The 21,492-nt window shown below is 44.8% G+C and overlaps 1 protein-coding gene across 2 annotated transcripts in view; it reads right to left on the bottom strand.

The window, feature by feature from the left end:
• nkain4 (sodium/potassium transporting ATPase interacting 4) overlaps positions 1 to 18,233 on the bottom strand; it is a 53,334-nt gene extending 35,101 nt beyond the window's left edge. The window contains exon 1 of one of the 2 annotated variants that reach the window (XM_084366410.1): positions 17,639 to 18,233. In XM_084366410.1, coding sequence (XP_084222536.1) covers positions 17,639 to 17,692 — 54 coding nt within the window. In that variant the 5' untranslated portion in view covers positions 17,693 to 18,233. The remainder of the gene's footprint in view (positions 1 to 17,638) is intronic. The other variant, XM_084366411.1, reaches the window with a different exon arrangement.
• Positions 18,234 to 21,492: the final 3,259 nt, after the last annotated feature.

The following is a 21,492-nucleotide window of genomic DNA, read 5'->3' as shown; positions in this document are numbered from 1 at the left end:
ACTCTGTGATATGACCCACCGCAGAGCTGGGAGTCAAGATAATCATGTCAAGTCAATAATCTCCGTCGATAATGAATACGTTTGGTTGGTCAGCGTACCTGCCAACATCGTAGTCTAAATCGAGAGACCAAACCTACTCTTATTGGAAATCCCGAGAGCGTCCCCGTTACCACAGTAACCAACTGTAAATCCTTCCCGCCTGCACTGTGGTGCAGAGGAGAGGGAAAGACGCTGCTGCCAGAAGAGCCGCTGACTCTCGTCTGTCTGTGCGCCGTCAGTCAAAGAACTTTTAGGCAAGTCTTGCCACTTGGCAGCCATCTTGTCAACGCCCCAGGGCAGTTATTTTAGGCTAAGTAGACCAGGCCCCTATCTAAGTGAATGGTTAAAGAGCGACAGCTCCACTATCAATAATGTATAAAATCACCAGTCAAATCAGTCAAAAAGTTTGGTGACTTTGCCCCAAAATTAGCTTTGAAACTCTTTGAAACATTATCAGTTATACATTTGTTGTGGTGTTGTAGCATGTAAAAGTGTTGGCAGCCCTGTTAAATACTGTAATCCTGATGATAATTCCCATTTTAACAAAACGTATGAGTAATCTGATTACAACTTTTTTATGTAGCTTTAACAGGATCGCCTCGTTTTATACTAATCACGTGACGCCATTCCATGTATTCCCTCATTTCCAAGCCTGACAATGAACAGAGGAATTCCACCGTTTTCCCCACACAGCCTCTCCCCTTTCCACTCCTACGTTTACGACCGTTTCAGGCCAATATCTTTTATATAAAGATTCATTCATGATGTCCTGTCTAGTTGTTCCCTTCCTTCTACCTGAGCTCTTTGTATGCAGCATTTTGTGCAACAGCAAAAAAAACAAAAAAACAAAGGCAATTTTAGTCTTTAAGACTGTGAGTTCCTATTTGCATCAACTCAATTAGCATGCCATTTGGTGGAAAATACAGCGGAGGGGGATTGGTGGGGGGGTGCATGCAAACCATTTAATTAGAATTCCATTGCCAATCCAATCCCATTCCACTCCCAGTGTGTAAGTGTGTGTTTGTGTGTCTCAAGCAACGATGTGTCTCGTTGTGTGTCGACATGTCATTTCCAGCCAAGCGCTTGAAGATGGATGAGGGAGGGAGGAATCTCGTCTCTGCTGCAGTGATAGGAACGCACCAGCGAGCACATTCAGGCAAACACACACACACACACACACACACACACACACACACACACTCGTTACACAGCCTTGGCTGCTCTTCTTAATGTAATGGAAATGTTACCAGCAACCCAATGAGACATTGTGACAGGCAGGGGAGGGAGATGATCAAATACTGAGTGATAATTAAAAACGAGCACTCCTTCGCATAGAGGGCGAGGGCAATAACTCCACAGACAGGCTGTGAAGTGACAGAGGGTGAGGTGAGTGAACTGCGACCTCTATCAAGCAATATCATACCAAAGTCAGGACGGAGCTCAAAGATAAAGCCTTGACTCATGTGGTAGGATAACAGATAATGGCTGGGAAACCAAATTGAGACGGATGGGGTGAATATTACGAATAAATGATAATTAAAAAAAAACTATAAAAAACAAACAAACATAAATGGAGAGATGAGAGGGAACGCAAGGAAAATCACAAACAACACATACTGACGTAGACTGACTGAACTCCCTCCCTCGTAATGACCTCTGTCTATCCCCTGGATAAAAGTGCTGAAGGAAATGAATAAAGTCAGGAGAGTCGTACATCTTCTGGTCAGCTCTGGGTCATGGTTAGAGCTCAATAAAACCCATGCAGGAGGACGTCAGCGAAGATGAGGTGCAGCTAGGCTGCATTTCAATTGGCTCTGGAGCTTACAGGACTGACCCCTCTGAACTGACAATATGTGTGGAGTTATTTATCAGCTTTGGCTTTTTGGAAGCATGCCTGGACAAACACCAGCGATGATTCCTCTGTATTTTATGAAGATATAAGACATAACGCGTAATGCTAATGAGAATCAAGCTCCATGTCCTGACACCGTCGAATCCAAAAGAAGGACAAATGTGTGAGGGAGGCAATTTTGCACCCGATCAATAACATTAATGAGCACATTTTCAGCTGATTAGATGGACGTCGTTATTAGATAGGCAACCATCTGGGACCCCAACGCATAAAGACACCTATAGACCTAAAGCTGCAACAGTGCAATGACGTTTTTATCCACATTAAGCAGAGCAGATTTAAAAAGATGAGCAAGAAACAAACTGCATGACTAATGAAGGAAGCCCAAAGCTGCTAGTGTGCTTTATCGAAACTGCTTATCAGATGGTCAACTAAATACAGCAATCACTGTCATTATACGCAAGTACAGCTGACTGCCATACTATGGCTGTATTCCAAGAGAGACTGTCTGAAAATGTGCACCATTATCACCATATTCTAACGAGACTGAAGCAAAAGATAAAGAAAAGGTAAACGCTGAAACATTGTCACTGGCATCTATACTTATTTCTACTGTCCCCTGTTTTCTGGCATGTTCGTGACTTTGAATAAGAGAACCGAAAGACAAACCCATGGGCAATGCCAATCAGAGTCAATCATTTTTTCAGCGGTTTTCCTTTGTCAATTTGTCAAGCCAAAGTCTAACATTGTCCTTAAATTGTAGCGTCCTGCACACAATAACAGATAGAAGACAGGGTACATTGGTGTTCTCATGTTGAAGATAGTGGAGCTGAGCTCCCAGAATGTCCCTCCACTAATCCTGGTGATAAAAAGAGAGATCCAAAGACTGCAAAATCTGTTAAAGAGCTTTTATTCTATTTGGCTGGATGAATGCAAATCGCCTCAAGGTCTTATCTGGGTGTACTTGGTGCTTAAATAAGGAATTCATTTTAATTTGTGGGGAAGCTCATTTAAATCTTCTCTCTACCAAATCAGCCAAATAAATTTTGATTAAAGTATTGAAGTTAACTGTAAAATAGCATTGGCATGAATGTTAACTGTGTTTGGGGCTGTTTTTTATTCAAAAAAGGGGTTAGTGTGGTTAAATTTTACTTATATTTTGACCTTTGTAATCTCTGATGTAAAGCATATGAACTGTACAATGTGCTCCTTTCAACCAGATGTGAGTTTTCCCACACATACAGTACCATTACACATCCTATTGTTTACAGCAGATCTTCTGCAAGTTCAGCATGACTGTTAAGATAACTTGTTTCATGTTAGCATACAGGAAGCCTGATGTAGGTCATTGTCATCTAAATCAGTTTGTACTCAACATAGGAACAGCAGACCAAATGTCCAGTAAAGATAACCGACTGCACCATGTTATGCAAGTCAGCAAGATTCTCTTCTGTGGAAAAACTTCTCATTGAGATGAGTCGTTAACGTACGTATATGTCTGATTCTGGGAAGCAGAAGAAGTCTTTCGAAAGGTCAAAACGCTGTGGAACTGGGTCCTTTCTCACCTAACTAACACCTAACTTAGTTACAATTTTGAGTTTTTTGCGACAACTTTAAAATCTTTGGCTCCATCATCTGTCTTCTGTCTTCATCTGTCTTTTTGTCTACACGCTAAAGCTGCAGCGACGGCTCGATTAAGGCGATAATTCTCAACTGTTTTGATAACTGATTAGTCGTTCGAGTCATTTTTCAAGCAAAAATGTCCAACATTTCATTCCAGCTTCTTAACTGTGAGAATTTGCTGCTTTTCTTTGTCTTATATGAGAGTAATTGAGGAGATTTTTGGGGTTTTGGACCGCTGACCTGACAAAAAGAAGCAATCTGAAGACGTCACTTTGGACATTTTACAGACTACATGATTCATTGATTAACTGTGAAAATTAGCAGGTTAATTTATAATGAAAATAATCTTAAACTGCAGCCCTACTACACACTGCTCACACACTATGTCCTTTATACACATGCATTCTACATGGATAGCTGAGCCAGTACAGAGCAATAGTCATGCTAATGAGCATGAACCTTCATCCATCCAATGCACATACTTTAGATCCTTCGGTGTATTCATTACACACAGCCATGGACCCTTTCCCTGAAATATTTCCAGCAGTCATTGAATTAAATAAGTGTATAGGCATGAGGGTGTGTGTGTGTGTGTGTGTGTCTGTGTGCGTGCGTGTGTGCGTGTATTCTCTCCTCTGAGATGCTGTAGTAAGCCTATCACGTTCACTCCTAACTCAATAATCCACCAAGATGACAACAATCAATCAAGGATGGAAAGGTCTGTGCTCACCCGTACATATATTCAGGCGCGCACACACACACACACTCGCACACACACACAATCACACAAACCCATATGGCACAATTAGCCCACAATTCATAGGAAGCAGGTTACTGGAGAGTGGGGTACAATTTGATCAAAAGATACCAACGCTCTTCCAGTAAGAGTGAGCCGGCTGCATAACGACCGTAAAAGCCTCCCACCGACCTCCTGCGAGCACAAATCACTCCCTCTAGGGTGACGGGATCTCTTAGTGTGTATTTTGGTTTTGGGTGTGTATGTGTGGAGAAACATGTTGCCCACACATACCACTCCACCCACCATAAATAGTAAGCAATTAGGGGGTGGATACGACAGCAGGATGCAACAAGCCCCTCTCTCACCTCCACCACTGCTAATCCTTTGTTTGCTCCCTCTATTCTCTCCTCCTAGCTGTCAGAAACCATCAATTATTCTCTCCATCAACCATGTGATACCAGGTAATTAACGAGGATCGTAGACCTCAATCCTGCTGCTTTAGATGATGTTAACTAGCACTCCCTCGGTTTTCGCGAGGTGTGCCCGAACAGAGCAATGAAGAACACACAAGTGGACACAACACTATGCTGCCTACTTTCCTCGACATCCCAAAAAAATCAAAGACCCAAAAGATTACAAACATCGCCACTTTTATTCCGCATGCCCCGAAGAAGAGGAGAGCAAAGTGAGCTCCACATGAAAGAGTGACGAGAGGATCAGAGTGAACGTGTCTGAGAGGGAGAAATCGTTTGATTCCCATCATTCGATAGCTAATTAAGATGAGCGTGCGTGCTCAAGATAAGTGAGCGAAATGCATGAGAAACAGTTTGCTTTGCCGAGGCATCCAGCGGGGTATTTAAAACAGGAACCACAACGTGCGGCAGGGTGGCTCGGCAGTTGTTTGTGATTCATAAATCAACTGGAGTCAGTGATGTGCGGTGGTCGGACACACCTCCGATGAGGTGTTAGGTGTGAAAGGGAGAGAGGACATGATGAGGCTCCCTCAGAGCGAGAGGACGGAGGTGACTGGTGAGCCTCTCATTTTCACCTTAGCCTCTGGATACTATAAATCACATCAGTGTTTCTCTTTTCTGCGTATGTCCTCTGTGAAACGTCCTCTGATAACATGTTACTGAATGTGTCATCAGGATCTTGGCTTTGAAAAGCAGGTCTGTGTCTGTGTGTGTGTGTGTGTGTGTGTGTCAGTCAGAGTCCATTCTGTATGACTTTAGGCTACATGAGTCAGTCGCCTCTATGTTCAAGCGCTAACTCTGACTCACAGTCAGGCAGAAGGACGACACTGAGGTGTGGCAGGAGATGTGAGGGGTGAAAGACAGCGAGTTTCTGCTTCCTCGTTATCTCCTGTTTTTTTCTTTTTTATCTCAATGGCTCTGCTAATGGGTTGTTTTTTACTTAGTCATAAAAACGCGCATTAGCCAATGAGGCCGTGCCTGATAAAAGGATAAGATTCAGACGGGCAATTTGTATGCAGTATCCAAATTACCAGTTCTGTTTCATATCAGATCGCACTCCAACTGGCAGACATGCTTTACTGCCTGCTGAGAGTCACTGGGACAGACAAACATGGCACATGATAAACAGACAAGCAGCCTCTGATTAATGGCTTGCCTCTTTTACTGGCTTTCTCTTCATATAGTTTTGACATTGAAAAGTTGTTTTGATTTCCCTTCCCAAATCTGGAAATGATCTAGTAGCAGCTGTAAGCCCTGCACATCAGTTGTTACCAATTTGGCTGTTGGGATCTCCCCAGTGGGACACAGCAGGAAAGGAAAAATATATCTGTATTTTTATACTTTCTTCTTTAGATTTTTCTTGTTTATCGCTTGGTAAATATGCCTCTTCAAGGGAGTAGAGAGTAGAAATCATAGCACTCTACAGAAACATTGAGGGTCAGGTTGATTTGGTTCTAATAAGCCAAGAACTGAGCTTGGTTCTGTGTCAGACAGGGTACAAATTATACATAATCTAATCAGGCCACTTTGGGTTTATTGTCATGGCTCTCAGGAGTGTGTGTCAATATGCCTAACTCAGTGTACCCGAATGGATCCGAGCGCACAGTATCAGCTATGATCACGTGGTACATCATGATCACTACATGGGCAAATGTTTTAGGAAGCTGGTAGCCAAAATGTAAAAGATTTGTCATTAAATCAAACTGATTAGATAATTATTATCTTCTGTGTATCTGTTGACCGATATATAGCACATAAATGAATGAGTGGGTCCAACATTTTGAATCTGTGAAGACCATGACACATAAAGGGGCCACACCAAGAGACATGCCAGTTAGCAGCCGAACCAGGAAAGATATCAGCCAATCAGGAGCAAGATTCACTGCAGTTTCAACCGATTTGGCGCCAGACTTCTAATAAGCATGAAAGAAGAGGATATCACGCTAATGCGAGGGATTACCAAGCAAGGTGAGGTTATTCACAGATTAGACATTAAACTCACATTTGTTTAAGTGCTCTGGTGGGCTGAGATGACAGTATCACACTGTACTGAGCTGTAAAAGAAGTTGGTGTCATGAAACCGTGTGCGTCTGCAGTACAAGTATAACTTTGATTTGACTGGCGATTCTACACGTGCAGTTTTTATGTCAGGGTGACCATTTAAAGTGAAGTTATTGCTCTCTCCCCATTCATTTAGATAGAGCCCGAAATAACTTCCTAGGGGTGTTGCAAAGATGGCTGCCGAGTGGCAACACTTTGGAAGACCTCTTAGATGTTTGTAACCTGTGGTGAGAGGTCGCATGCATACACAGCTTCATTTTAAGGGACCACGGGCCAAAAAGGTTGGAAACCACGGCTGTAACAATCACACAAAACTGGCCTCTTGTGCTCGGTTTTCTGAGTACAAAGAGCAGACAGAAGGTCTGTCTCAGCAGCATTTTAAACAGCATGCTACCGCCTCACTGAATAGTGAGTTACACGCATACTCAGAGAACTTTTGTTCCTCTAAGTATTCTGAGAGAAATCAAAACAACTTATTTATTCAAAATCTGAATAAAGAGAAAGACAGACACAGAGTTGAGCTACGAATCAGAGGCTCGCAGGCTTATATATATCTAAACATATACTGTATGTATATGTGCGTGTGTGTATATATATATATATACACACATATACATACAGTATATGTACATATATATATATATAAATGCCTTCTCTGCCCTGGCTTGTCTTTACTCTGTGACTCCCAGCAGGCAGTAAAGTACTTCTCAAAAACTTTCTCCAATCCAATTTTTCACCTCTCGCCTGGGTAAAGTCATTATACTCTGGTGCCTGCCTGGTCCTCGTGTAACTAATGGTGCCAATCTCAGTATGTGTGTGATGACGCCTGTGTGTGTGGCTTTCATAGGGTACATGGAGGGTTGGATAGATAGATAGCCTTTGGTGGTGCCTGGTCTAGCAGCACTGAGACAGGGATTAAGAGGTAGGGTGCCTTCATAAGCCACTTGCTTCTTCACTGTTTGAAATATGGACTGCACAGTGAAACACGGTGGCTGGTCCCTCTGTACTTCTCTAAGTACCACTTGTTCTAGGTACCGGTGCTAAACAGACACCGAGTGAAGTGCACACTGTCGCTCTGTTTAGAGACGACTAAAAGCCTGTGAATGAAAGAGCTCTTTATTTAAGATGAAATATGTTAAACTTCCAGTGCTCTTAGGGCTAATAACATGCTAATCTCTCAGCGCTATTGGGGACACACAACGCACAAATCCGTCCCACTGAAAGAAACATGATAAAAGCCACAGCTTTGAACCGAGTCTCCCTCTGGACACTGGCACTCTACTTTAAACTTTTGTGGTCTGTTGTGTTGCAATGTTCTCTCTGCTACTGCGGCTCATTTTAAGATTAAGCTTTTAAAGTCTTCTGGACTAACGACCGACTGACTTTAGTTTAGTTCAGCTGAATGGAGCTCTCCACTCTCTGTATCCTGCTCATGTCCGGACCGATTGAGAGTGCATGCCCTGTCTGATCCGTCTACTGGCCTTGTTAGTGGTTAAAGTTGTCCCACTCTAAGACACGCTGATCTTCTTTCTATCCCTCCATCTGGTTTCCTAATGAGAGTAAAGCTAGAATGCAGACGAATCAATACCGTGTACTGGTGAAAATTTGGCCCCTATATAAAACTGGGCTGCAGACAGCCAGAGAAAACGGAGGAGAACCAGGCAGAATCAGCAGTGCCTGGTTTAGACAGTTTGATCGGAGTTTGGTGTGACACCCTCCACTGAATCCAAAAGAGATAGAGGCGACTCTCGCTCTTGATCCGACTATTCAGCGAAGCGTTTTGTGTCATTTTGACCCATTTTTGCCAGCAAAAGAGTGGTGTTGGGGTTAACCTGGGTGCAGGCAACATGAAGAGAAGTTCACCATTTTTTGGTTGCATAAACCACCAACATTGTAGTCATGCAAAGGACTTAAAATGCTCATTCATAAATCAAAGTGAAGGAAGACGTCACAGCGGGCCTAAGCCTGAGTGCTTGAAAACTTGGTTGAATTTAGCTCCTTAACTAGAAATGCAAATGCATGGGTGTTATATTGCATTACAGATTATGATTGCATATGTTTGATCTGCGAGTGGAAAAAGAAAGTCAATTTGGCTGAATTTCACCTAGCAGCTACAGCTTCGGGGTGCCTGTAGGGTGCATGTTGGTTCACTGTCATTACTGGGACACTGGAATACAAGGGAGTCATTGTTAATGTTATTAGTAACACCTGTGCTTTACTTTATCCTCTATGACAAGACAAAACATCTGCTGTGAAGAAGACCTGCAGGAATGAATATCAACATTTTCAAACACTTGTATTTCCATATATTTCATTTAAAATTAGATCAGATGAAATTTGAATATTCCCCTTCATACTGTTCTGGCATTATGTGTGTTCAAACATAAAGTAGATATGACTGCCTCTGCTGCATATTAACTCGATCAATAAGTAAAGCTGTGATTGAGACTTGTTTACAGTGTCGATCACAGGATGAAGATCACAGAGGTTGATTATACTGTGTTCAACAGCAGTGCAATGAATTCCCAAAAAAGGGCCCATTAGGTCTTGTTTGTATGTTAGTAACAGCTAATCTTTAGCCAGAGGAAACGTAACATTTTCTGACAGTTAACCTGTCCCACGTCTGCCAGCGTCTGAACAGCTTTCATTCTCGATAACAGCAGCCTGCGCAAAATTGACTAGACACCATTTCAAGGATTTTAGCACAAAAATCAACAAGCTGACTTGACGGTGAAGCAAGGTTCAGTGAGATATGACCCAAATTCATACACTGCGACAGCAAACATCCTTCCTCGCATGGCTCAAAATCTCTTGTAAAACGCTTATCTCGCTCAGTCTCTCTTCCTCCCTTTATCGCTCTTCCTCCACTTTGCCGTCAGCCAACGTTTCCTTTCAAGTTTATCTGCAAAGGTGGCAGCAATGTTTGGATTATTAGAGGCTAATTTAGACTTTGCTGCATCAACTTGAAGAAGCAATGCAGCAGCACTGGGTTGTTGTGATTTCTGTCTCAACCCGGGGGATTAATGTCACTTGTGAGGTTTTGTCTCCTTTTCTTGTGCCTCCAAATTCGTTGTTTGTTGTGTGGGTGTCATATGGAAAATGAGAGATGAGGGAGCAGACTGCACCGCACACAGATACTTTGATTCCTCAGAGGAGCTGACAGAAGAAAAGCAGGACAAGAATACGGCGCTGGATAAAACCCAAACACACCAACAATGGATAGGATGGTAGGGAAAGTGACGAAATGAGAGCAGCTTAAACCAGCCAATCCTGTCTCCCTCTCTGCCTCTCCATGTCCCAGATCTAACAAAAACTGTTTAGGTTTCGCCCCAATTAACAAGTAGGCAATTTAGCGGCGAAATTCTCATCAAGTATACGCAGTCAAGAACGGCAAACAGCTGTCAGCAGTCTGTACCCTCTGGCTCTACTTTCCATAATTGAGTCAGTAATGTTACTCTTTTCATCATAATACCATCGCTCCTAATCTTTCATCCACCAGTAGAGGAAGTTAGCGTGTGCATCTCTGCCGTCCAGCCATTTGATCGCACAACACAATTAGAGCAAAAACATCCGTGAAGTCATCAGCCGCTTGTAAAACAAGGACCGAAATGCCCGAAACAGTTGGGGGATTTGAGTGAGACGAATATGCTTTGCAGCCATTCAACTGAATGTGATCTGTCAAGATAGTCATCCCAGCTGTGGCGCTCCCAAAGCAATTTATTCGATGCCACACCATAACAAATGACACCGCCGAAATCGCTGGAATGGAAAGAGAGAAATGGGCTTGCAAATAGTTCTACTTTTATCTCCATTATAGCTTAATATTGCAGTGTCACTGAGGTGGAACACACACAGGCGCGCTCACGCAAGCCTCCGCATGGATGGGTTTATGCGCACACACTCACATTCGCCAGCCCAAGGTTTTTCACTATGACCACATAATTAATGGTCTGTTAAATTGAAGACATTAAAATGGCTAACAGTTGTAAAAGGGGCCACCGGGGACAAAGAGGAGATGTTTTTTTCTCTCAAGAACACACATATTATTTTAAAAACCAACATGCACGGAGCAAGGGCAGTGACTCCAAACTCTGGGGAAGGTCGAGGAACAAGAGCAAGGTCAGCGCCTCCTCTCAATTAGCATAAAATGTGTCTGGTTTCATCTCTGTTTAGCGAGCAAACCTCAGAAGAAAGCGTCAAATAAGCACATTTCAGCTAAAGCTCTGCTGCTATCTGACTCGTTGCTATGTTGCAGTTTGGGTGGGGTTGGTTTTGTGGTGCAGTTAAAAGCTATACATGCAAGTAGAGCTATGTTTAGACTGACAGTTGTTCTGAGAGCAGGATGTGTACCGGGGACCCCCGAGGTCTCTTCCCAGCACTCGTATCTTCCCAGCATGCTAACTCAGATTTGCGTCATATACTCCCGTGTCTCCTCTTGACAGGTTGGTTCTTATTTCCTGCAGGCTCTTCGGCATCTTATTGTATACATAAAGGTTTCTGTGGTAACGGTGCACCAGAGTGAGGGAGGTGGAAAACGAAAGAAGGGAAAAGGAAAGCTAAACATAGAGATCCCAGGTCTCTGGGGTCATGCTCATAATTGGCCCAGTGTGAGAGGTCGAACCACCACCCATCCCCCCTTTTCTCTCCACCTTCCTACGTGCATCTCCCCTCAACCTCCAGTGGCTCTGGCCCCGCCGATAAATCAGATGCTAATCAATAATTCAAACATTCACATTCGTCGGGGGGGGTGTGGGGAAGAGGATGGTTGGAGGGGTGAGAGACAGAAGGAGATAACACAAAGCCTTGTTGTTTTTTAACAAAGGATACACATAAAGGGCGGAGCATGAACACACATTACACATTCAAGCAGTGCTCCTCATCCCCGAGCACCCAGGTTGCATTCGGCTCTCAGGTGAGTTGACGACACACTGGAGAGAGCTCCAAAAGTCTGAAGTGTGAGTGTGAATTTATTACGCAGTCACCTTGCCTTGTGACCTACCACACATTTTCTCAAACACTGTACGGCTGTTGTTTAATCTACTCTTTTTGATGGGGCTGATACTTGCGGCTAAGGCCAAGTAGGATCTGTCAGGGTCCACTCCTCTGTGGATGAGTGCTGCTCAGGTGGAGCAATCAACACCACCTGGGTCAAGACCACAATCAGCGCTGAACACCAGGGGTTCATTTGACAGCAAAAGCACAGCTCTCTCTCTCCCACACACACACACACAAAATCACCAACTGTACATAATTATGGCGACCTGAGTGGCCTTCAAAATTAAAAGGATAAGGGCCCAGAGACAATTTAAGACAGGATTAATTAAGGCCTTCCTTTCCAAAATCACATAAACTACTGGTTCTTCTTTGGTACTTGGTTTCTTTTCCACACACATGTGGTGGCTTGGCTTGCCTCAGTCTGACTTGGCACGTAAGCCCAGCACAGCAATCCCCATTACGACAGGGTCACACGCTCGAAGGTGCACTTTAAACTGATGATGCTCTCGTCGTCAGTGTTGCCAGATCCCGCGTGAGAAACGAGCAACCAAGTCTATGGAAACAAGCCCTAACCAAGCCTCTTTACTTAATGTGAGAGAGAAAGAGGCCATTGATCAGTGTCTTCTGTATGTACAGTATCTATATGACTATGGGTGTATTCAGACACAAATCCGGCGGTGCGGCGAAACACCGCAGAGTTGTGCGCCAGTGTAGGAGTGTCACTGTCTGTGTGATGCATTGTGGACTTCCCCTCGATCAGTTTGCCGGAAGGAGAAGCTGATGTTGTGATGCTCCTAGCATGGTGGTCCTACTGGTTAAAAATAGTAGTGCACATCCAGGATGTGAGGCATATCATTAGGGTTTGTTTTAAAAAGGGGCGCAAGACCAAACCAAGTGATCACAAGTGAAACATGCTGCACAGAAAATTTGACAAACTATGTTACAGTCCATCGTGGTTTCAGTCATGCACCCACAACACACTTCCCTCATTAAGATGAATGGGAAGACCTGCATTTTTGCTGAAACGCCAGATTTGGTGTGAATCCAGCCTGTCAGTGTCATCACAGAGGTTAGTTTAAGCTAAAAATTCATGGTATTGATCAGTGCTTGCTGGCTTCCAGATAACTGACTGACTGACTAGGCTTATTGTAGTAGATTACACACACCACCACAGGTCCACATCTGCTGAATACAGTGATCATTTTGTATAATCTATACAGTAATGGAGACAACCCCAAGCACTTACTGGTGCAGCTCCATTTAAACCTCCTTTACAACGTAAGAAATTAACTAAGAAGCCAACGAGCATATTGCTGTTGGCATCTGTTGGCATTTGGCTAGTTTGTAGGGAGCCCATCTCTGTCTGACAATCTGTGTCTCACACACACACAGACACCAGATTTTCTATCTGCATGGGCAATTCAGATAGGGATGCTATCTTATTCTGATGCCATCTGTGCGAGCCAAAGCAAATAGTACGAAAAAAAAATGTGCTTTTGCTCACAATGATATGAATCAGAGTCCAGAGAGGTTTCATGATAACTTAATAGCTGGCCCAGAGAGGCGAAGACACACAGAAGGAAACTAAGAGATAAAAGAGCTGTGACCATCCACTCTATCCCCGCTGGCCTATCTCCTCCATCAACCTGGCAGTGCCAAGGAAATACAGTTCATTATCATTGATCACACCAGACTTCACACGCACACAGGTACTAAAGAAGTTACACACACATGCACCCAACAAAACACCCACCAAAATAGATACCCTAAGCAGATGTTCCTAACATCTGTAACTGATGAAATTGAAATCTTCCTGCTCTTGCCAAGAACATCTTTCATATAACAGGTTTTGATAGATCACCTCTCCTCAGAAAGTGGCAACACAGACCACGATTATACAGTGGCAGTAACTTTCACACCCAAGTCTGCTGGCCTGATAGAATACAGTGTTTTATTTCGATGCAGGATGCCCCAATTACAGCTGTGTGATGCATTAATATTAAAGCTATGGGCCAAGACCTCGTGTTCGTACGTGTCTGTCAGCACACATGTAGATTGGTGAGTTGGGGGAAGAGACATCTAGCATCTCTGAGCTAATGAATAATCAACAGGAAATTTGAATGTTGGTACTTCCATAAAGTTAGCAGTGGAAGCAGTGAAGAAAAAAAAAAAAACCTCAATCTAAATCCTTTGTATCGTGTGGGAGATGATGCGATGCCTGCCAAGGGATAATGTCATGCCTTTAGAGATAACGCTCTTCAGGAGGATGCTCTCTCAGGCTTCTCAGCTAAAACTTTTCTTGGAAGCACTTTGGTTGAACCCATTCTTCTCCTCTGAAGCCTTCACTACAAAGTTAGTATATTCTCTAGCTATGCCATCAAAAGAGTGGAGGAAAAGTGGGCAGTGTGATGCAAGATATGACACACATACACACTCGCACAGCGCTTGTGGGTAGCCTGACAGTAGTTTTTAAGGGTGTGGATGAAGTATAACTTCCAGATTTCTGCCACCTCTGTGGATCACTTCACTGAAAGCCGTTTTCCTGCAACAAATGAAGCCAGTTACTGTGACAAAATGGACCCCTTTTTCTTCTCCTTGCTTGTGATCAAACAAAACCCCGTCCGGCGCTTTCCTGCATTTCTGTCATCTTGTCAGAGGCCCACAAAGCTGCACTTCCTCCCTTCATACAAAGGCTGTAATCTTTGCCCAACACGAGGCCTACTAACCTATAACTCACAGTTCAAAATGCGCAGCTGCGTCTGTGGGTGTGTCTGAGTGTGGCATGAAATAGTGTCTGTGTCGCGGCCAGGTCGCATCCGTCAGTGCTGCCAGTGCAGTTATGGCCAGGCATTTTCAGGGTCAATGTTCAGATCCGAGCTCATTACCCTTGTTCAGTGTGATTATGTGTCTGTGTCTGCCCTTTTCCCGGCAAACCACCATGACCGGAGAAGAGGCCTCCTTCATCAATCACCCGGCGTCCGCGGAGCCGCATTAACCATCGGCCCCATTCAGAACAACGTCCCTCCTCATGGCTGGTCTCTGACATTAGCAATATGTCTGGACCAGGTCCCACATCTGACCAATCGAAACGCATCCACGGCAGGTCAGCTTTAGGTCAACACCTCAACAACAAGCAACCCCGTTGAGACAAAAACGAGCTTGCCTGTGTCTCGGAGTACAAACAAATCATTAGACAGACGGGGCTTCCTGCCAACGCTTGCCATTCTCTGGGGCTGATCGGGGTTCTGACAACGATCCAGCCCTACTGTCTGGAATAGTTAGGCTGCAGAGGGAAGAGGGAACAGAGGCGTTTCGATCAATACAGGCTCATTATCTGTTGCCTTCTGTCCCAGAGAGATGAGTCCCACCGCTCGGCCTGTTGATGAGGAAAGCGCACCACAATTCAATTAGGGGATGGCCGAGATGCCAAAAGAGGTTTGATCAAAGCACTCTGCCTGGCTAATTAGCACACACAGCGGTTCACAAGGGCTATTTTTACATCTGAGGAGCAGAGTATGTTGTTTTGTTAATGGTAGTTTTACCCTGTAATGGACTGGGAATAACCTGGCTCATTGTCAATGCATAGGTTTCAGCCAGGGGAGCGCAGGGGCCCCTTGTGCTGTTCCACACACACGCGCACATGTATATTCATGCAAACACGCACACACAGGCGCACACAGACACACGCCCGCAAGACTACAACCTGATGACCTTCTCGAAAGGTCATCCAGGGTTTAATGCAACCCCTCTTTGCAGGTTAAACTCATCAGAAGTGTGCAGGTGTGCATGTGTGTGAGTGTGTGTTCCTGCAGACAGGAAGTGTCAGGTCGTCCAGGAATAGCGCCGGGGGAAAATAAAGCTGTTTCCAGGAGTCTTCAGGGACTTTTTAGGCAGCCCGCTGACAGCTTTATAAACCTCTTAATAAATGGTCGACCTCCTTCTCTCTAATGAGGCAGACAGGTCCGAAGTCTGGGAAGGGAAAACAGGTGTGTCCCTCAAGGTTCATAGCTCTCTGCGCTTGTGTTCATGTGTGTCACAAACACTCACACTGTGACAAGTAAAATCGAGTCAGACCCAATTTTACTACTCGCATAGACACAAGCACAGTATCTACTGTTGCGTGTCCCCTTTTTCTCACTATCTAATGAATTTCAATACCTGAAACCTGACATGCACACAGGCGGTCCCCACAAATGAATGGGCAAAGGGCAGCAGGATGCTTAGGCTTAAGGCGTTAGTGAGTCATTCACATGACAGCGAGAAAGAACCGCAACACGTCTTCACGCTCGTCTTCGAGCACTTTTCTGGCCTCCCGACCAAAGCACTTAACAACACTTGTCACATTCAACCATTCACACACACGTTCATACGCTGATGCCAGAGGCTGGCATGCAAGGTGCCGACCTGCTCGTCAGGAGCGATTCAGGGCTTCTTAAAACAAAGAAGCCCCATGATATTTCTTTGCTCAGCCATTCACACACACAGAGGAACAGCCATCAGGAGCGATTTGGGGTTCAGCATCTTGCCCAAGGACACTTGGACACGCAGCTGGAAATCAAATAAGCGACCCTCTGGTTAGTGAGCGACCCGTTTGACCTCCTGAACCACTCTTGAGACACGACTTAAGCAGTTGCCAGAAACCTGTGACTCTGAAGGAGACGTTGGCTTTGAGGGAATAACAACTTTATCACATGGTAAAGCGGGTGTTATTACTTGGTAAGCTGTACGAAACTTATTTTTCAACACAGTTATGACTGACTGCCACTTCCCATCATACACAGTCCTTTTTTTCTATGTGCTTCTTTGTTTCCAGATCCCCTCATGCATGATACTATACATCACAACTTTCCCATTTGGCTCTTTGTCCGGAGAAGATTTTTATTGCTCCCTTAGCTGTTAAAAGTGGCATTTACTCGGGGGGCTTATGGTGAGAGCAAGCTCGGTTAATACCACCATAAATAACCTTGTCACACCCTGTCAAGTAAACTCCACTCAGGGATGGTGGCACAGGCAGGCTGGCCTGTGAGTCAACGGGAAGCATCATGTGAGACCGCACGGCTATCATCAGTAAAAATGTCAAGATCACTGATCAGAAACTGAGATGCGCCCAACGAGCAACGAGTCTCTGCTTCCGCCGGGTTTTGTGGATCAACGCTTGCCGTGATGGTTGGTCGATGAGCACATTCCTCAAAACTTAAGATGAGAGGAGAAACGTCTGTGTCAGCAGGCGTCTTGGATGTTTTGGATCACAGGGCGGCTGCAACTCTGGACATTAATCTGAACACCTTACTGATGTCTCGCACAGAGCTACACCGGGTGTGTTTGAGGATATATCGGTTCACATTTACAATATTCAAAAGAACAAAGTCATAATTTATTGATGCACTTTCATCACGCATCACACAGCATGTGGTCACCCCAATGCTGTCCATCACTGTGCCACTATACTTGAGGGTGTTGGTGTTCAAATGAGCTGAGAGAACAATAATTTCTGTCAGAGCGGTGGATTTCCTCATGGATCAGGTAATAAAAAATGTAAATTGAAAACACTTATTACACAAAAAACTAAATATCAATCCTGAGGTTTCAGTATCAACACAATGGAAGGGAGTGTAACCGATGAAAACATGGAGACCTGTTTGTGCATCAGGTAAGTTACAGTGAGTTACAGAACTTTGAGCGTGTACTGATATTTCTACAACATGTCCTGTGTTCAGGTTTCAACATGTGACACAACAGAACACAGGCTGCTCCCCTGTCAAAACAGATACCCGATTGTAAGCAACTGAGATAAAAAGTCATTTTCTCGAAACTTGTAAAAACAACAAGCAGAAACAGAAATGTAGGTCAACTCACCAGCTGTAAAGTGCAAATAAAGATGAGAGTGCATCGTCCGCTGCAGCAGCCCATTGTGTCAGCGGGGAGAACGTGACTCTGAGCCGGTCGGGAAAGGACTTGAGGGGTGGGGAGGGGGGATCAACGTGCCGACCAGACTCAGTCCTGATCCGAGCACCGGCGTCCCATTCTCCTCTCGCGCTCCGGTGTCTCTCCTCTGAGCCCAAAAAGAAACCACGCGGCAGGATCGCCCCGGCTGCTGCTGCTGCTCTCGGTCTGTTGTGTCTGCCTGCGCTCCAGCCGGCCGGTCGCACTTGAGGTGACTGACTGACTGACTGACTGACTGGGTGGGTGGTTGCGAGCCGGTGTGTAAAAGGAGGAGGAGGAGGAGGGAGTGGTGGTGCTGCTGCTGCTGCTGCTGCTGGTGGTGGTGGGGTAGTCAACCGAGAGGGGACTGGGATGTGGCTGGCTGAGGGCGTAAACTGGTCGGAGCTGTGTGCAGACGAGGATGCGCGCGGAAATATTTCAATATGCGCTCAATTTATTGCCATGGTGACCGAAAGCAATTAAAGCAAGCCAATTAAGACGGCCTAATAGCAATTAGAAAGACAGAGAACGTGGAAAAAAGGCAATTTCGCCTGTTTGTTTGAGGGGAAACGTTACAAATTCACACCGCTGTTTGTAAACTAACGTCTCTTTTGGACATTGTGAGGATGCGTTCAGGGGCCACCGGGTTAAATTGGCTGCCGTCGCTGTGGTGACGCTGCTGCCTCTGGTGGAGAACAGGCGCCATCTTGTGTCCATATGGTGAAGCTACACTTTAACGCGCTGCACCGCACATTAGTATACAGGCACATTATTCAAAATGGAAGCCAAATTTCTTCTCACTAATGTGATTTTTTTCCCCCCTCCCTAAATGTTGCACGAAGTCAAACGTCTCCTCCCGCGTTGAACAGGGCGGTCTGAGTGATTTTACAGTTCATGGTTAAAATATTATATACAAGGGGCACTTTCCCATTTAAATCATCATTCCTCCCTCATTATTTTATTCACTTTCTAACCCCCTTTTTCTTCACCCTCCTCTTCTCTCCCAATCCTCCCTGCCCCTGTTTCCCTTTTCTCCACACAGACCTTTTGTTTGGATCTCCATTTGCCTTCTGGGAAGCCACTGCTCGGTATGATTTATAATAGAAAAGATCTTAAAAGCAACTCTCTGAGCTCAGTCACCCTCCTCCTCTTCCTCCTCCTCCTCCTCCTCCTCCTGCTGGAGTGCACGGAGGCAGGTCCCACCTCTCTCTCTCTCTCTCCTCACCACCAGCTTGATGAATGTTTTACGCGTCTGCGGGCTGAGTGAGGGAACACTTCACATCTCATTTCATCACACACACACACACACACACACACACTCCTCCGCTCTGCTCCTTTAAAGTGCCGCTCCTCTCTCCTCTCTTCTCCGCCGTCCCACGCCGCCCTGCCCACCTGCGTCCAGGCGGCCGGGGCCTGGAGGAGCTCCTCCTCCTCCTCCTCCTCCTCCCCATCGCCAAAAATAACCTCGGGGTATTAATGGAAGCTGGCAGCAGGCACGAATGAATTTGGCTTTTTTTTTTTTTTTTTTTTTGAAGGGGGGGAAAGCTTTTCTTTCATCATGTAGGCCTAACTGAAAAAATAAGCATCTGATCAGTTTGAAGCAGCTTGAGCATCTGTAGCAGTGGTCCATGCAAATGTCCCCCACCAGCGTCGGTTCTCTTGGTTTAATGATCGATAGTTGATCTGTGCTCCAGCACTTCTGATCTACTCCTGTTCTACAGTGTCTCAGATGCACATTCTTAATCCTCATTGTGTCATTTATGCAATCTGTGCATGGTCAGGTGGTGCATCCTGCAGCTGACCACATTGTTACTTTTGTGAATGTGACTTTTTTTTTTTTACACCATCTTCATCAGCAGATGGAGAGTTGTCCCCTCAAGGTCCCACCTGCAACCCCCCCAAAAAAAAAAGAAAAAAGAAAAAAGACAAGTTCACCCAAAAATGAAAAATGTCTCGTGCTGATGAGAAGTCAGATGAGCTTCTCCGACAAAACAGTGTTGCAGCATTCTCCTAAACAACCGAAGTAAATGAGGACTAAATTAGAAATAAATGCAAACAAGCATAACATGGCTGCATACAGCTGGTCCAGTGTGTTCCAAGTCTCCTGAAGCCCCAGCATCCCAAGTTCATATTTATCAAGATATTTACACCCTCTTTGCACTCACTTCAGACTGTGCGTGCACTTTTATCTCAGCAGCTACAGGGAAATTTTAGCTTTAAAATGAATGTAAATAACATCTTTTCATTTCAATTTGGGTTCATCGGGCTTCTGAAGACTTGGATTGTGTCGGACGAACTGTATGGAGACATTTTATGTATTTTTTCTGTAGTTTTTTTACGTTTGAAGACAAGTCCCTATCTACTTCAGTTGTTTAGTTATTTAGCTGTTTTGCTGTAAAGCTCAAAAAGCTGCGCTACTTCTTGCGTTGGAACTGTTTCATCAATTCGGTGTTTTCAAGGTAAAGAAAGAAACGCACATGCTATCTGAGATGTCTTGTTCATTATTCTGAGCACATTTCACACCAAATTCAGGATAATGTACTTGCTATTTTTTGGAAACATTTAGCTACAACTCACAAAAGTCCTGTGAGTTTACACAAAGACACACCTAACATGCTATTTAATGTAGGAACATTTTTTTGTGTGTTTGGTCAAGTGGCATTAACCAATTTGCTGCTAACAGATGACACGTTTCACTGTTACACATCGAGCCAGTAAGTGCAAGAGCTGCTCGTAGAATACATCAGTGGCTGCCCTGCACTTCTCGCACGCACACGGCTCGCTCATTCACAACTGCATTTCTTATGAGGACATGTTTTCTGGATGTATGTCATAAAAATGTCTGCGTGTGCATGTGTGTCGGGCGGGCGGATGGGGGGAGAGTGAGACTGAGAGAGAGGAGAGCCAGGGCTGAAATAAGGTCACTGTTATAGTTCCACTGGAAGCCTTGATGGAGGTTCTCCTTGTGTTCCCATTTTGCCCAACACCTCCTTATCGACTCACTCTGTGCCTATGTGTGTGTGTCTGTGTGTGTGTGTCCAGAACACTTCTTTCATGACAAGTGTGTCCAAGCCCTCGGGGGCTGCTGTTCTCCACAAAGACACTAATGTGAAGTGACAGGACAGCCAGTGGTGCGCTGCTCTGAGGGGACCTGCATTGTGGAGGAGACCCGAGAGTCTGCCTCGTAGTGGACAACAATGGGGGAAAGACCTCAAAAGGACAAGGCCTTTCTCTCTTTGAAAGCGTCTTGGGCTGTCACTTCTAGTTCCCACTCCCTCTTTCTTTCTCTCTGTTTCTCCTTTCCCTCCTCTTTTTCTCTCCTTATAGTTTTTTTTGGGTATCAAACCCCTTCGGTTAAAATTCCCACTGCAGCAGATGCAAGAGAAGTCGGTTTCATTATTAGCTCGCGGCCAATTCCAGATTTGTGAGGCTGACATGTGAGACATGTGAGCAAACTGCCTCGTGTCCTTTCTTACACTTACAGCAGCCCGAATCCCCCAAAATCACTGCGGTGCAGCAGGAGTTTGCATATACGACAGGCTTACTAAAGATGGCATTACTCAGGCTGAAATACCGTATGTCTCCCGGGGAGCTGCTGAGAGTCACACAAACAACACAGAATAGTTTGCATCTTTATGACTAGAACCTTCTGTGGCAAATAACACATCACACCCTAACCTTAAATAAGCACAATCAGCAGCTCCCTTCAGCTCTACAGGACATTTATCAACTAAAACTACACTACACTGCTGCAAATTACAGCCACCGCTGGCTGTCTGACAAGCATA

Source organism: Pagrus pagrus, assembly GCF_965226575.1.
Source record: "Pagrus pagrus genome assembly, chromosome: 11".
NCBI classification, from domain to species: Eukaryota; Metazoa; Chordata; class Actinopteri; order Spariformes; family Sparidae; genus Pagrus; species Pagrus pagrus.
This window is presented reverse-complemented; position numbering and strand designations above follow the sequence as displayed.